The sequence below is a fragment of the Pithys albifrons genome, chromosome 6 (assembly GCF_047495875.1).
Source record: "Pithys albifrons albifrons isolate INPA30051 chromosome 6, PitAlb_v1, whole genome shotgun sequence".
Taxonomy (NCBI): domain Eukaryota; kingdom Metazoa; phylum Chordata; class Aves; order Passeriformes; family Thamnophilidae; genus Pithys; species Pithys albifrons.
Genome location: NC_092463.1, coordinates 60,213,773 through 60,230,560, shown reverse-complemented (window position 1 = coordinate 60,230,560; position 16,788 = coordinate 60,213,773). Strand labels below are relative to the sequence as shown.

The 16,788-nt window shown below is 42.9% G+C and overlaps 1 protein-coding gene across 3 annotated transcripts in view; it reads right to left on the bottom strand.

Moving 5' to 3' along the window:
* Positions 1 to 10,681, bottom strand: part of PRMT3 (protein arginine methyltransferase 3) — a 62,415-nt gene extending 51,734 nt beyond the window's left edge. For all 3 annotated transcript variants that reach the window (XM_071559100.1, XM_071559101.1, XM_071559103.1), the window contains exons 1-6: positions 10,500 to 10,681; positions 9,178 to 9,260; positions 7,768 to 7,817; positions 6,568 to 6,670; positions 4,825 to 4,978; positions 1,597 to 1,738 (exon numbers count right to left, since the gene is read on the bottom strand). In XM_071559100.1, the coding sequence (XP_071415201.1) occupies positions 1,597 to 1,738; positions 4,825 to 4,978; positions 6,568 to 6,670; positions 7,768 to 7,817; positions 9,178 to 9,260; positions 10,500 to 10,636 (669 nt within the window). In that variant the 5' untranslated portion in view covers positions 10,637 to 10,681. The remainder of the gene's footprint in view (positions 1 to 1,596; positions 1,739 to 4,824; positions 4,979 to 6,567; positions 6,671 to 7,767; positions 7,818 to 9,177; positions 9,261 to 10,499) is intronic.
* Positions 10,682 to 16,788: the final 6,107 nt, after the last annotated feature.

The window sequence follows — 16,788 nt, the reverse complement described above, 5'->3', positions numbered from 1 at the left end:
GTCTCTATCCATCAACTCCCTTCTCTCACTTGACCCTTCCACATGATGCCTTTTTGTTTTGTTTTTAAGTAAAGTGGTAAGAACATTTATTAAGATGACAGTCAAGAAATTCTTGAGCAAAAAAAGGTACAGTAGGGGAAACACTCGCCACTTGGCCTCTGTGAAGTAACAACATTCTTCCTCCATCTCTGAAGTGTTTGCAATAAAAAAACCCCACCAAATGGAAAGCTCGTCCTACCAGGCATAAGGAACAAAAGGTTAAAGACTGAACAGTGTCAGAAACAGACTTAGAATTCAGCCAGCAAGACTCCTTTCTTAAAAATTTTCATGTACCAAATCACTATATTTTTGTAAATAAGATAGACATGAAAAAGAAGTCCAAGTGAATGCCCAGCATATAGGAAAAGTATCAATGTAGAGACAATAACCAGCAACGTATGTTTCAGAAAGTCAAAAGCCTTCTTAAAAGCATTCTGACAAACCTGCCCTGAAATCAATAAAATACAATTTTGTACCAAGGTCCTTGGGAAGAGAAGCAGATTTATTAAAAACTTTATTAGCAAAGAGAAAGGCTTCCTCATCCTACAGCCTGTAACACCTCAAATGTCAGCTTTACACAACTGCAAAACCAAACATCCATCCTTTTCATTTATCTTCATTACCTCAATTGTATTTCTATAAACTATACATTTTGGAAAACATGCATCTACTTCTGCAGCCTTCTCTGTGCTTCTGTAAAATCTCCTCCCCTTGATATTAATCTCATGCGTATACTGTTCTTAGCATGGGTTCTGTGTATTTCTACATGGAGGCCACTAAATGACTTAGACAGCTGAAAGCTTTATATTTTAGCTGCAGGGACAAAGTCACTTCACAACTCTGTATTCTACCTCTACATTTAATTCTGGCTTAAAATTATAAAACTCTTTATAACTTTCATAACAATGATACCGTCTCTGAAAGGAAGGATTATGAGATTTTTCATTTACATGCCAATTATAAGCTGTTGGGCTTCATGGGTTTTATTTAAAGTTAAAAGGGCATACATAGGTTTGCATCTGAAAAGTTTTAAGTATTAATTTTATCTTTATCAGATAAAGGAGCACAGGTTTTTCCCAGCTTATTCAGTGTCATGTTATAATACACTGACCCAAGGGCAAGTACCAATTTCTGTTTACTGAGAGCAATAGGAAACCACAGCATTTGAAAAATGGTCTCGCCTAACAAATTTCAATCGTTAGGATAATTTAAAACTAAAGAAAAATATTCACTGTCTGTACTGTGTTTTATCCTCCAGTTTTTAAGCATGCAGGGAAAAAAAGCTGCTTTTGGTAAGGTAAGGTTGTGGTACAGATATTGTGAGATCAAGCATATTTGTAAATGATTTTATGTTCCTAGTGCTTCCTGTAAAGAGAATTCACACAAAGGAAATAAAACTGAATGAAGATGTCTCAGCAAAACTCCTGTGGAAAAAACTGTTCTGGAGAGAAAGGGTTAAAAATGCAGCTGCTCTGCAGTATATTTATGGGCACACAGCCCACTTCATTCTCTCTCCTTCTTAGTCCTACTAAGATGCGGCTGAGATGACTTTCTAACCTTTAGCATCTCTTCATGTATCCCATAATGCCCATAGGAGCTGAAGTAAACACCATCCTCATCCTCCTGGAGGTCTGCAATGGCGCTGGATGCCGAGCTGCTCCTGACATCTGTGTTCATCACAAAATCCTGGGCAAATCGCCTGTAATCAATTTGAAAGACACCCTTGAGACGTGTTTATGGGAGCGGGAAAAGGAGGCGGGGCGGGGGGAAAAAGGGCTTGGAAGAGGGAAGGAATGCAGGGAAGACTGCCCAGGGGTTTGCCAGCGATGGGTTCGCTTTAGGCGTGCACACCCTCCCTCTGCAGGCTCCTCCGGGTTGCTGCAGCACGCGCTGCCTCCACAGAAAGCAGCTGCTCGCAGGGAAACACTGGGATATGGTATCTGTTTCCGAGGAAGGATCACTCCTCCTTTGCTCGCTGGTACAACAGCCTGCACTGCAGTGCTCAAGGCGTTTTATTTAGGCTGTGTGATGGAGACATGGACTCGGGTCACAGCACAAGAACTGCAGCCCACATGACACTGTCTGACTAGTGGGAGGTAGAGGAAGGTAGTTTAAAACTGAAGAATTCGGGTGAAAACAAAACAGAGCTTAAAATTCAATTTGTTACTTTAATCTCATGTTGCTTATTTTTCCTCCTCCATGGTCCTGCATCCTAAAACACATGAGGAAAAATGATGAGAGTTGGGGTTGTGCAGTCTGGAGGAAAGAAGGTCTCAGTGTGACCCTGCCACAGCCTTCCAGTACCTGAAGGGGCTACAAGGAATGTGGAGAGGGACTTTGGACAAGGACTTGGAGTGACAGGACAAGGGTGAATGGCTTTGAACTGAAAGACAGTAGGTTTACATTGTGTATTGGGAAGAAATTTTGTTTGCTGTGAGGATGGGCAGGCCCTGGCAGAGGTTGCCCAGAGAAGCTATGGCTGCCTCACCCCTGGAAGTGTCCAAGGCCAGGCTGCATGGGGCCTGGAGCACCCTGAGGGGTCCCTGCCCATGGCAGGATGTTGGAATGAGGTGAACTGTAAGGTCCCTTCCAACCCAAACCATTCCATGATTCTATGTTCTCCTTCCATTCCTCACAGAAGGAATATTTTGATGACAAAATATACAAACCCAGGGTTTTATTATGAAAACACTATTAGAAGTCAACAAGCAAACAGCTCATACTGAACCCACAATAGAGGTGAAAAAGCAACAGCCAGACAATATTCCTCCAAAGTCTGCACTTCAGCAGCAACAAAACTTGCACACTCACCCACTCCAAAGCCATCAACACTCAGCTTTAACAGTGATCACACTTTCTTAAATGGAAACTTCACAGATAGAAGCTGTAGGTAACATCTCACTGTACCATCTTTATAGAATAACAAAATAAAAAGTAGTATTTCACTCCTGACATATCAAATCCTTCTTCACTTAACTGGTTTGGATGGGGAAAAGAATATGGTAAAGGAATTTGTATTAAAAATTTTGTCAGTATCAGAAATTTCCTATACTTGCTTATACAGGTAAAGTCTAGATCTTACTTTTAATATTGCTTTTTACCATGACAGTTGGCATTTTCCTTACTTTTGGATAAATATCAAAATGATAAAAACTTAAACTTAAATAGTCTATAGCATATAATTAAGTATAATTAGCACTGTATGAGATTCAAGTGATTTTAAATTTAAAATAAATTTAAAATGGATTCAGCCAGTAGTTTCTCCAGCCTTGGCATGCAACACAAGCACCAAAGAAACATTAGAGACAGAGCAGCTCTCAAGTTTCTCTAATCAAGAATTAGAAGGTACGTAAAAAGAAAAACCATCACCTGGGAGGAAACATCTGCAGAGGGTCTCTCTGCAGCACAAACCAGGACCACTATGAATTACAGCATATTAACTACTACAGTGCAATGGGGTCATCAGTCCATGATTTAAAACTGTGCTGCTTCAGCAGATCTACATCTGGCTACTTTTGCTGCCAGACAATCCCAGCTGAACTGAAGAGGCTGCATTGACAAAGAAAAATAAAAGCCTCCTTCTTACAGGAGTAGATAACTTGATTTCCTGACCTCAAAAAACTAACATATATCTATAAGCCTGACTGAAGATTGGAGCGCAAAAGAAATTGCTACTGATGGCCTAAAAAGGCTTTGGTTTTCTTGTCAAATGAAAACAAATGGAACATAAGGAAGACAAGAAGACACACAGGAAAAAAAAGCCCAAATTTTCAAAGCACAGAGGCAAATTTCTTTCATTCTTATTGTTTATGATCAATTAATTCATAATGTACACAGAGCTACCAGAAAAGTGCTGTATATGATGGAGTACAATTTGCAAACCCAGCTGAAGACAAAACTGCTCATTTTTGACATAAATAGCTGTTCACAGCTGAGAGGATTTAAATACACAAATTTATTTTGGTCTACTGAGTTACTTACAACACCAAGTGTGTACTGTCAAAATGCACAAGCCCTCAAATGCATTTTACAAAACAAGATTTTTGCTGGTTAACTTCTCCACAAAAGAACATGAATTATTTTCCCAAGTCTCTTAAATACCATTTCAATTCTTCAGTGCCCAGTCACTATCATCTTGAAATGACGTGTTTGTAGAGGATTTAATCCCATGTGACCCAAAGAGAAGTTCATACTCCCATTTGATGCACAAGCACCACCAATCCATACTGTGCAGACCTGAGGATTTAGAGGTGACATGTACAGCTACAGGAATGTCCTGATTCCTCACTGAGACGCACTGCATGTTCTTACCAACAGAACCCACACCTGACACTGAAAAGTAGCTGAAAAGTTGATTTACTGATTTCACTGGAAATTCTCCAAACTCTAAGTGGATTCCACTATTAACAATCATTGTTTGGAGCCAACTCTGACAGTATCTGGAGCCCCATATTTAATTTGTCAGTCTCTCTCCTCCCCTGTGCACCTCCTCAGTGGCCTATCTAAAAGACTAACAGAAAAGTGCCTCAAAACCAAAGGAAAATATGTGTTTCTGAGCCATGTACTTGTTTAGCTTCCCTAAACATGCTTTGGTCTTTCAATCTGTGCTGGTTTTGCACAGGTTTTACTAACCATCTACAACATACAAGTCAAACCTGCAGTCCCTACACAAGTCAAAGGTTTTCCATAGTTACATTCTACTACTTTTTTGAATTTCTCTTGGTCTTTAAACGTGAACATGCCATCTCACCTGAAACACCCCAGAACTTCAGTTCAAACACTTACTTCATTTTTTGAAGATCATCCTGTGCTCTAGCCAAGGCTGCTTCTGCAACTCTTGCTCTGTGTTCTGCATGTTTTAACTGCTCAAGGAGCACCACGGTATCATTTAAACCATTACAAGGCAAAGCATTTGCAGGTTCACAAAGATCTTCTATATCTGATGAAATGGAGATGGGGAAAAAAAAGTCATCTACAAGTCATGTGTTGCTTCACAGCAGATCATAAACATGTAATGCTATTTGTGTCTTGGGATGACTCGTAAAAGTGGGTTGTTTTACAAAAGGCAGGACTGAATCTGACAGGACTAACTGCAGAACACAATACTACTGAGCAAAACAAACATGCAATCAGCAAGCTCTAAGTTAATAAAGCAAATTCAGGCTTCTTTAAATACCAGTGTTTGGTTATTCATAGAGGAGACATTAGGTTTAGAGTATAATCAAGTTAATTACAGTCCTGTCCTCTATTTTTCCAATTATGTTATTCTGAGGCCAAAAGGGCTGTTAATAGTGATGCTAAAAGATAAGAAATTACTTAAATTTAAATTTTCTTAATATTTAGACAATAACTCAATTTTCAAACCAATTCTTTGGGCTTTTATAAAAAAACAAACCCACAAAACTCAGAAGAGCATAAGCAGAGTGAATCAAGATGAAACATTGCTTTTCAACTACCACTTAGACTCAGCACTAAGTCCCATTCACCTCTTGCTAAATTCAGTTGATTTCAACAGATGTCAGTGGAGAAAAAAAAATATGCTAGTGTGTTTTTGGATATAGCAGGAAGTTACTGCCAGCTTATTGAGCAAAAGACTTCAATAAAGAACAAAAACCAAGTATCTATTCCTTTTAATTGTGAAAGACTATTTGACCCATGGGACTGAAACAAAGCATTTAATATTTCAGATCACCCTCATAACTTTACAATTACAAGTGACACCTTAAAAGTCCATAGTTTGGGTAAAGGCACACAGCAGGCAGGAGCTGACACAGGGAGATGAGCAATCCCTGAAGCAACACACCAATGACCTCTCCAGGCACAGTCTCTGCTGCCATGGAACAGGGCTCACTGCCAAGCTGGACACAGAAGCCCCAAGCATCTCGTTCTTTCAGCTAAACCACAAGGTACAGGTGCAAAATAGAGTGGGAGGATCATGAGCAGCAAAAATCATTTCAAAAGAAACTGAAATCTCTCAAGAACATCTGATGAACTGTCAGGAGAGAGAAACTGAGGCTGCTTGTCCTGATCTCTAGAACCACTGAAGAGTCAGAACTCCTACAGCACCTTACACCGGGTTGATCCAAAATAGAACTTGTGTAAAAGATGTTTTCAACAAGGCAAATTACTTGCTCTTTACTTATAGCACATATTTTTGAATGAATGCTTCTGGTTTTAAACACCTACACTTAGAAGCTTTAAAAGCTTTGTAAATCTCCTGATGAAGGTCAGGTGGAGTGTCTCTTTGACCCAATTACTACACAGAGCATCTCTGCTCTCAGAACTCACCACACTAACTGAATGCAGACAAAGCAGGGCTATGGAAATCTGAGTCATTAAAAACCAACGCACAACGCGTGGTAAAAGTATCAGAGTGTAACCTCATGTCATGACTTCAGCTACTACATGGACTTCCTCATGCGTGTAAATGACCTGAATAACAGTGATGATGCTTCACATGCCATGAACTCTGGCAACACCACAGTTACCCCCCAGTGCAGCACAGTCACACTGAAACACAGTGTTTACCAAACTGAAGCAGGAGGTCATCTTCTAGTTCTGGTTTCAAGTATTCCTCTCCTTCCCAAGGCAGGGGGCTGCTCAGAGAGCTCACATATGCTCCTGTTGGTTTCTAGACAGGGGAAGAGCATGGAAGAGCTTGGAAGCAAAGAGTCTTGAAAAACACCGACTTCATTCAAGAAAATACAGCAAAGACCTGTTCTTTCCCACATTAAAATATGCAGGGTTTTACTTAAGGAGCTTTGTAGCAAAGGCTGAGAAAGCCCAGGCAGCTACAGGAATTCATCAGAAGCAGTAAAGCACAGCAGACTGATGGATATTGAAGGATAATTGCAGGATTACACTGCTATCAGGAACCAAGTTTGCCCAGGTGTTTGGCTGTGTCAGACCCAGGGATTACAAGAGGGCTAATCAATAAATCCTGTCAGGTGTTCCCACATGAACAGTGCTGCAGGGACACATCAGGAATGCTGTATCATCATCTCCTGTTTGCATCCAGCCAGTCAGGAAAGGAAAAGCCAGATTGTGGACTTCAGTTTTTGCCTTTCTGTGTTTACTCTGCATAGCCAGTTATGCATTAAATATGCACTAAATTTGTGGATTTAAGACTTGAAGATTTAACTAAAAATGCTTAATAAGGTAAGATAGTATTAAGTTTAAACCTAAACTTTTAGGGATAAACCAAGGAACATGCTTCCAGGACACAAAATACACCCAGACCTCTTTTAAAACTGTAGGTTCCCACCAGCTTTCCTGACACTGGCATCATTTTAGCACAACTTTAAGTTTTGTAACCTAACCCAGGTGTTGTCCTTACTAAGGAGGGGTCTGGCCAGCTCACACCCTCACACAGGCAAAGAAACACTCAGTTATTGAGAAGTGAATCCATTTCTGAAGCAAGACAGCACAGATAAAGGCCAAGACAAATTAATAAACCAAGATGATACTGCATAGCACAAAGGCTTTTTGCAAGTTTGAACATCCTCTTCTGAAAACAATAACACTCATATTAATTAAATATAATCTTTAATTACACCAACTTCATATCTAAATAACCAATCAACAGCTATTTTAATTCCTCTGACATTTTATTTCTAGAACACCACCACAAAATCTCACACAGTTATTAAATAAGAGCAAACTGCAAGCACAGGACCTTGACTTTGTGTTCTCCAAACAGATTAGAGAAGCAGTATGTGGCACACCTACCTTTAATCTGACAAAGTTTATTAGTTTAATGTATCCATAAAAATCGAGTCCTGAAAGGAGGGGGGAATAAAAAGAAAAAATGGAGAGAGTGTTTGCATTAAAGAACATACACTTCACAATTAAATGAACACTAATTACTTTCCAATTGGCCAGCTTCCCCTGGGGTGTACATCACTATCGAGTGCAGTCTTCCTATCTTAAGTTTGCCATCTATGGTTTTGTTCTCCTGAGGATTAAACCAGAAAATTCTCACCCTCAGGACAAATACATTTGCTGCAAATTAAGAATGGAACATATCCAGCTGGGGATTATGGACAGGGATTTCATTCATTTGGCAAACAAGTACATCAGGACAGCCACTCTAATCTCCTACTGGCCACCAGCTGATATTTGAGGCTGTTGTGCTGCTTCATTCACATTTTTAGCTTTCTGCTTAACAGAATTTAAATTGATGCTACACATTGTGACTACATAGCAACATTAATTTAAAATTGCCACCAGGGCAGGAATAACAGTAGTTGTAAGTATAATTATGTGGTCTCCCCAACAACTGCAAAGATAAATTCAAGATATCTTCCCTTGGATTTCAGACAGAAAACAGACCATATCTTACAATTTCACAAGCAGGTTTCTAAATGCTTCATGTAGTTCCTATTCTCTTACCTCAACCTCCTTTTCAGTGAACACTCTTAAAACAACATTTCTCCAACAGTTTCCTTTCCTCTGCTTTCCAGTTTTCCTCTATATTCATTAAAATATGTACTTCAGGCTCAGGAGCTCAGCACTTCCCTCTTTCAAAGCCTTCCCTACTTCACATACATTCTCCCACAAAAATTTTCCTCCAGTGACCACTTTGGCCTAACTACACCTTCAAGTGAAAGCCAAGCTTAAGCTTCACCTGAAATGAATTAAACAGCTCTTGGAGGGTGTGCCTTCCTGGGAACACCTGAGGAAACAAAAGCCAAGATTGCAAACAGCTGCTCAAAAGACCCGAGCAGCACAATCCAGCACCTGCTCTCTTGGTGGGTACATCCTTGGTCTCTGCAAAGCCCAACAACAGCATCCCTAGTCAGGCAAGAGTGCCAACAGACCAGGTAAGTCATGGCTGGCCCAGGTCTATTGAGTGGTGGTGAGGATTCAGCACACCAGAACAAGCCAGCAGAGTTTTGTCTCCAGTTTTGTCCCTTTGTCTCTTAGTTTTGTCACCACTCAAGAGCTTTACCAGTAGACAAAGCATATGGGATGCAGTCAGCATAATGTATTAGCATTTTTCCACAAGAGCTTATCTTGTTCAATTGCAGCTTCAGCTGCAAACAGGAAATTAGCTAGAAACAAACTTAATATTTGCAGTTTATTTTAAATGACACCCTCACACACAAAATGAAACCACAAGTCATGAAAAAAACTTACCATGTTTCTGGATCAAATCAGTAACATTGAACTGATGCTCTGTTTTGCAGTGGGAGAATACAACTTCAGCAGAACTGAACAACCTGTAAATAAAAAAATATTACACATGCAATATTAACACATTTAGAAGTTCTGACTTCTGAGTTCTACATACTCTGTTCTGACCTGCTAGGCAATACATTCAGAACACATTTTCTCCCTTTGAGAAAGGATGAACAGGCACCTGCATACTCACCTGCCCCATAAAGAAGCTTTTACCTTGTTTGCCAAATATTTTGGAACAAAATACAATAAACACAAACATTTTGTTTGACAAAGCTACAAACTCTGTTAACTTTCAAAAACCCATTGAGAGTAGAGACTGTGTTAAACCTGAACTCTTCAGAGCCACATACCGGAGGTGGGTGGACCAGCTGGATCTGCAGCATCGAAATAAAAACTCATCTATTTACCGGCGATTGGAAAAAATGCCAGGGAGAAAAGAGTAAAAAAGAAAAGAGAAAAGCCTCCAGGGTGAGGGGAGGGGCTTACCTGATTCCCACCTCACCCTCTCCTTCAGTCTGGATCTAGCACAGCTTTGGCTCAATGTGCAACTACGAAGCACGGCTACAAACTGGCAAGGAATCATGTCCTTGCTGTAGCTGCCTCTGGCGATCTGAGCCCGGGCGCTGGCAGCCCAGTTAAGCCCAGTCCAGCCCAACACAGCCCAGTCCAGCCCAACACCACCCAGTCCAGCCCAACACCACCCAGTCCAGTTGAGTTCAGTCCAGCCCAGACCAAGGCAGCCCAGTTGAGTTCAGTCCAGCCCAGCTCAGGTCAGTCCAGTTCAGCCCAGTCCAGCTCAGCTCAGCCCAGTCCAGCTGAGTCCAGTCCAGCCCAATGCAGCCCAGTCCAGCCCAACACAGCCCAACTCAGCTCAGCCCAGTACAGCTGAGTCCAGTCCAGCCCAGTCCAGTCCAAAGTAGCCCAGTTCAGCCCAGTCCAGCCCGACACAGCCCAGTCCAGTCCAGTCCAGCCCAATGCAGCCCAGTTCAACTCAGCTCAGCTCAGCCCAGTCCAGCCCAGCTCAACCCGGTCCAGTTCAGTCCATTCCGGCCCAGTCCAACACAGCTCTCATCAGTCCAGCCCAGCCCAGTCCAGTTCAGTTCAACCCAGTACAGCCCCAGATCAGTTCAGTCCAGCATAGCCGAGCCGAGCCCCTCCCCGCCCCTCACTAGCCCACCCCGTCCTTCACGAGCCCACCCTGCCCCTCAGGGTCCCCAGGGCCAGGCAGCAGCGAGCGCGCACCGCGGCCCAACCCCTTCTTCCCGCCGGCCCCTCACCTGTCGCAGAAGAGGCAGCGTGTCTGCTGGCCCACGGCAGCGCCTTCCTCCTCCTCCTCCTCCTCCTCTTCCCAGGGCTCGTCGCCGTCGGACAGCTGGGGCATCTCCTCCTCCCCCGTGTCCATATCCACATCCATGTCCGTGTCCCTGTCCCGCCACACGCGCCACTTCCGCCCGGCGGGAACGGGCCCGCGCGCGCCCCCTGGCGGGGCCTCCGGACAGCGCGGGAACGGCGCGAGGGGCGGAGACGGGGCGGGAACGGTGTGAGGGGCGGAGACGGGGCGGGAACGGCGCGAGGGGCGGAGACGGGGCGGGAACGGCGCGAGGGGCGGAGACGGGGGGGGGGAACGGCGCGAGGGGCGGAGACGGGGCGGGAACGGTGTGAGGGGCGGAGACGGGGCGGGAACGGCGCGAGGGGCGGAGACGGGGCGGGAACAGGGTAGGGACAGGGCGGTGGCAGGTGGGGACAGGGCGGTGACAGGGTGGGGACAGGGCGGTGACAGGGTGGGGACAGGGTGGGGACAGAGTGGGGACAAGGCAGTGACAGGATGGGGACAGGGCAGTTGACAGGGTGGGGACAGGGCAGTGACAGGGTAGGGACAGGGCTGTGACAGGGTAGGGACAGGCAGTGACTGGGTGGGGACAGGGCAGTGACAGGGTGGGGACAGGGCAGTGACAGGGTAGGGACAGGGCCGTGACAGGGTAGGGACAGGCAGTGACTGGGTGGGGACAGGGCAGTGACAGGGTGGGGACAGGGCAGTGACAGGGTAGGGACAGGGCCGTGACAGGGTAGGGACAGGCAGTGACTGGGTGGGGACAGGGCAGTGACAGGTTCGAGACAGGCAGGGACAGGGTGGGGGGCCAAGCAGTGACATGTTGGGGACAGGGCAATGACATGTTGGGGAGCCAAGCAGTGACATGTTGGGGATGGGACAGTGACATGTTGGGGATGGGGCAGTGACATGTTGGGGATGGGACAGTGACATGTTGGGGACAGGGCAGTGACATGTTGGGGACTGGGCAGTGACATGTTGGGGACGGGACAGTGACATGTTGGGGACTGGCAGTGACATGTTGGGGACAGGACAGTGACAGTGTGGGGGGCCAAGCAGTGACATGTTGGGGACAGGGCAATAACATGTTGGGGACTGGGCAGTGACAGTTTGGGGGGCCAAGCAGTGATATATTGGGGACAGGGCAGTGACACATGGGCAACTGGGCAGTGGCATGTTGGGGATGGGCCTATGACAATTTGCATTTCTGACACCTGGACATCACTTAGAGCTCATTAGCTGCTCTCTGTTTTACCAATTATGTCTCTCTTCTTATTGGTTAGGCTTGAAAGTATAGAAAGATCAAACAATAAAGAACATACTTTCCTGAGAATATTTTACAGATTCCACAATTGCAACAAGACTGTGGCACTCAGTGCCATGTCCAGTCTTTCCTTAAACACCTCCAGGGACGGTGACTCCACCACATCCCTGGGCAACCCCTTCCAATGTCTAATCACCCCTTCTGTGAAAAAATTCTTCCTAATGTCTTTTATAACTGAGACATCATTCAAATTCAGAAGCTTAAAAGTAGCCTTAAAAATTAGGTATCAAATCAAAGCTTGAGGTTCATCACTTGAAGAAGATAGTACCTGACATTCCAGTTAGATTACTGAAGCTTTTTCATTTTTATTCTGTTTTGTGCCTGACAGAAACACACATCTCTTCAAAACTAAATGGTGCTGGTTCTTATGGTGCCCCTGTGCAGCTGCGGTCACTTGGTTTGTTCAGTCTGGAGAAGGGGAGACTGAGGAGTGATCTCATTGCAGTTACAACTTCCTCAGGAGGGGACAGGAGTCAAGGAAACAGAAGGAAGGTGAGACCCAGGACGTTTAGGTCAGGTATCAAGAAAAGGTTCTTCCCCCAGAGGGTGGCTGGGCACTGAACAGGCTCCCCAGGACAGCGGGCACAGCACCAAGCCCGTCTGAGTTCAAGCAGCATTTGGACAACACTCTCAGGGCCATGGTGGGATCCTTGGCTGACCTGTGCAGCACCAGGAGTTGGGTCCCTTCCCTAATGGGTCCCTTTCAACTCAGCATATCCTATGATATTTATTCTATTCTATGATATTTATTTTTTACAAAGGCTGAATCTGCAACAGTGCTTGATATGTATCACTCAACATAAGTGGAGGTACCATGTGTTTGTTAATACATTATAATTGTTGCTCAACAGAGGGATCATCAGCATTATCACAATCTTTGCAGCTTTTGGTCATTTCTAGAGGGTGGAACAAGAGTCAGATTGTAGTCTCATTTTTAGAGTGCAAATTAAATGGTGTTTGCTGAATATAAACACAAGATTTAATTTGATCTGCAACAAAAAAAAAAAATAGAGGGGGATGCAGAATTCAAGAAGGAAACCTGGAAGTCTGAATTTACTTGGCTGGATTACAATCTCTGATCTCTAATCTGTCTTTGTATATCTGTCCCATGTAGTTTAATTTTCCCTTTCACCCTCCTATCTCTCAAAACTAACAAAGAAGGCTTTTAAGTACAGTACTAATTAAACAGATTGGACTTGCTTAGTAAATAGACAAATCCAGAGGGACATGAAAATCCTAAAAATGCCAGGTTTGAAAAAGGATCTAAGAAGTAGTAAATTAGACTCCTTCACAAATTCCATTCTGTGTTTTGTTTTTAAACTTTATATCCATGCAGAATTATTTCTACAGGTATGACGAGATACCCCCAATTCTGCAAACACTACTTGGTCGTGTAAACTAAGTGCTTCTCATGGAACTTTTTTCCTTACATAGTGATTCAGTACTAGTCACTGAATTAGAATTAGTGCAAAATGCTGGCAAGGTGCTGCACACCCTTAGGACACTGAAGAAATCTGGTCCACTCTGATGCTTATGCTCCAAAAGTAAGATGTGATCTCACAAGAGAAACAGAAATGATGCAGAATGATAAAATATACTTTTCCTCTCCTCTTGCTCAAGCAGCCAAGAGCAGAAAGAGATTTACCAGCCCGGTAGTGCTCAGGCTGATAGCAGCAAAAGCAGAAACAGCAGCTTCTTTGTGTTTGACTGAAATTCTCCTCTGCCCCCCACCCACCACCCCCACAGGGGCAAGGGGTCACTGATTGCATAGTCTTTGCTCCATTGCACACCCTCAGCTATTGTGGAGTCTGCTCAGAGAGCACCAGGCTGAATGTGCTGCTCAGCCTTGTAACCGAGCCTTCTTTCTTTTTTATTGTGTGCATTAAGATTCTCAATAAATGTAAAGCACCTGTTGGTTTGGCTCAGTGTGGGTAACATGTTGGGGGAGGCTGTATGAAATGCTGCAGCAGAAGGGTATAACTTACACCGGTCCCTCTTGAAATATGAGCATCTTTGTTCCAATCTCCTAATCCTTGTAAAGGGATTTGCATGGTACAGGAAGATTTACAATGTCAGGGATTACTATTTCATAATCTGGGCCAAGGGGAAGAAACTTCAAATATTTACTATTTTTTTTACTGCATTTCAAACTCTTTTCCAGTTCTGGAAACACAACACTGGGGAAACTGTTAGAGGGTGTTTGCACACAAAATATGATATCAACATATCCCTTGGGGGCTTTCTGTAGTCTGGATTTCTAAGCATGTGTAACTTTATTCTCTACCTGGATCACTTTTTTGTAGCCACTGTGCTTGTCGTTATTCAAAAGCAAAGAAAGTGGGTTAATAGAAATTGTGTAGGAAATGAACAAAGTATTTTTAACAAACTATTATTAAATGGTTATGACTTTACTCTGTGTAAAATGTATTAGAAAAAAAGAGAGTGAAAATATCTAAAAATTAATATTAAAACCTAAAATTAATTCTTAGTCTTGTAGTCAAAATTATTTTTCAATTTTAACTCTTCGAGGTCACCAATAGAATAAACAATTGGACAGAACCATGAAACTCAAAACTGAAGACAATTTTTCAAAACTATATTCTATCTAGAAAGTCCCAACTCTGAAATTTTACACTACTCTCCTTGGATACTAAAGCCATACTTGGCACATGTAACTGCCAAGAATGACACTCCCAAAAGCACGGAGTGTGAGCACAAATACTCTTATGCTCAGCCCTCCCAGGCCAGTTTGTTGCACTTTGTATTCATTTAGTGATGCAAAGTCTCTGTAGCCAGCAGATAGTGGCTTTCTCATTAAGCCTTTAAGATGTGTAGTGATGAGCAGGTTCTCACAAAGCTGTCACTGCCTGACACCCACACAGCAATGAAGAGCACAGCTCCAGCAGCCTTGGCTGCAACAGAAAGAAGAAACCTCACATTTTACAGAAGGGCATCACTGCAAGTAAAACATAATTAATGCCAGTGAGCTCCTTACCCCATTATGGCCCTTGCAGCTGAAAGGTGCCTTTAGATTCTGTTAAAATAATAAAAGATTGGAAAGATTTAAATGAAGCATAAATCTGAAAATTTGAGTGCCAGTATGTACACAAAGGGAATGAGCTGTAGTCAAAAGTATTTTTTATTCCTATCAGGAAAAGTCAGTAGTATTGAAAGCAGATTTGCTAATTTGAATTTATATGCTCAGTTTAAAAGTTTTTTTTAAATGATGGCCATGTTCCCCCTAATATCATTCTGAACTAGGATAACTGAGTGAGATATTTTTCCTCTGGACAAGAACCAGTGGACCCTGTGCAGGGCTCATCCTGATTGCGGGGCTAGGTTTAAACTTGAGAGAGAAAGTAAGCCTAGATCTGGAAAGGGCTGCCAAAGGAAAGTGTGGGCTGCAAATCAGAACTTTTTCACCTGGACAGAGGCAGGTTTTGGTTTGTAGGGTTCTTTTGTTTGGGATTTTTTTGGGTGGGGCAGCAGCATTATTTGGTTGGGGGATTTGTGGGGTTTTGTTTGTTTGCTTTAACAAAAACCTCCTGACAAGTAGGTTAGGGTTATGTTATGCAGTCTGGGACTCAGTATGTTACACACACACATGTATTTATACCTCTACATCAGAGACTCCCCAAAATGTGCCTTGTGGAGCAGCTTGAGGAACACGGGACAGTTTCAGATGCTACAGACCACTGGGATCCAACTGAGGTCATTCCAAACAGGTAATGTTAAAAAATATTAAGCAAAAATAATCAAAACACAGCTTAGAAAACCACTGATCTTCAGAGTTACTTTCACTGTTGATGTCCAAAGGGTAAATGTAGATAAAAGAACTCATAAGCATCTTAAGAATAAACCGGTGTTCACAGAGAAAGCAGCTTAAGTAATTGAAACTTTTCTGTCTCTAATACCTGTGTTTCTGCAGGGAAAATGTCTGTTTTCAACAGAGAAAAGATACCTGAACTTAGAGTAAATGATTGTGAAGAAAAACTCTACAAGAAATCCTATCCTGATTTGAAGTAAAATGAAGCATTTACCTTAGACCACACATTTACCATGAAAATATATGATCTCTGTTCATCCACAGTAAGAAAACAAGCAAGGGCAGGTGGTGTTCTGATCAGCTAATGGGTCAAACTAGTGGAACTGTGGTGGCTGTGCACTAAAAACAACTCGGTAAAAGCAATTATTTGCCACTTTGAATTGTTTTACAGTATCTACAATATACTTAGTGTCAGAAGAGTGTTCAATAGGCATTTAGCAATCTCTGGAAATGAATACTTAGACGAGTCAACTGGAAATAAATCCCTTCTTATGGAGGGATGAGCATGTGCAAAGTTAAGTCCACTAGAACCACCTCTGGACTGTGCTCATGAGGAGTAACTGACTGAAGACAACAGAAAACTGAAGTGTGCTAATAAAAAAGGAAATTTGGAAACCATAAATGAAAGGAGCATTAAGAGATGTGTGCATAGTTATTTAAGGAATCTGGTGCTTAGTGCCTGGATTTGCAAGGGCTTGGTAAGAGCAGAACTGAAATGCAATCAGAGGAAGAGTGGGAAATTTTGTACTTATAGGAGAACAGGGATCAACAGAAGCCAGTCATACTTCTCATGCCCATTACATATACTGTGAAAATTATTTACCTTAGAGTGCACAAGGTCACAGCCCAGCCCAGTACCTCCATTTTGACAGATGTAACAAAAATACAAGTGTTTCTTTGTTCAGCTTCACTTTCCCTAAGTTGTGATTGTCAAATGAGGAACAATATTGATGATCCTGGGCAGCGAAAAACAAGTTAGAAATCAGAGAAAGAGACAATCAGAAAGCAGAATCAGGCACAGGACCACATCCATTTATGCCGTTTTTCTTGCAGAATTATTTTGACTTTTCCAACAACTATGGAAGG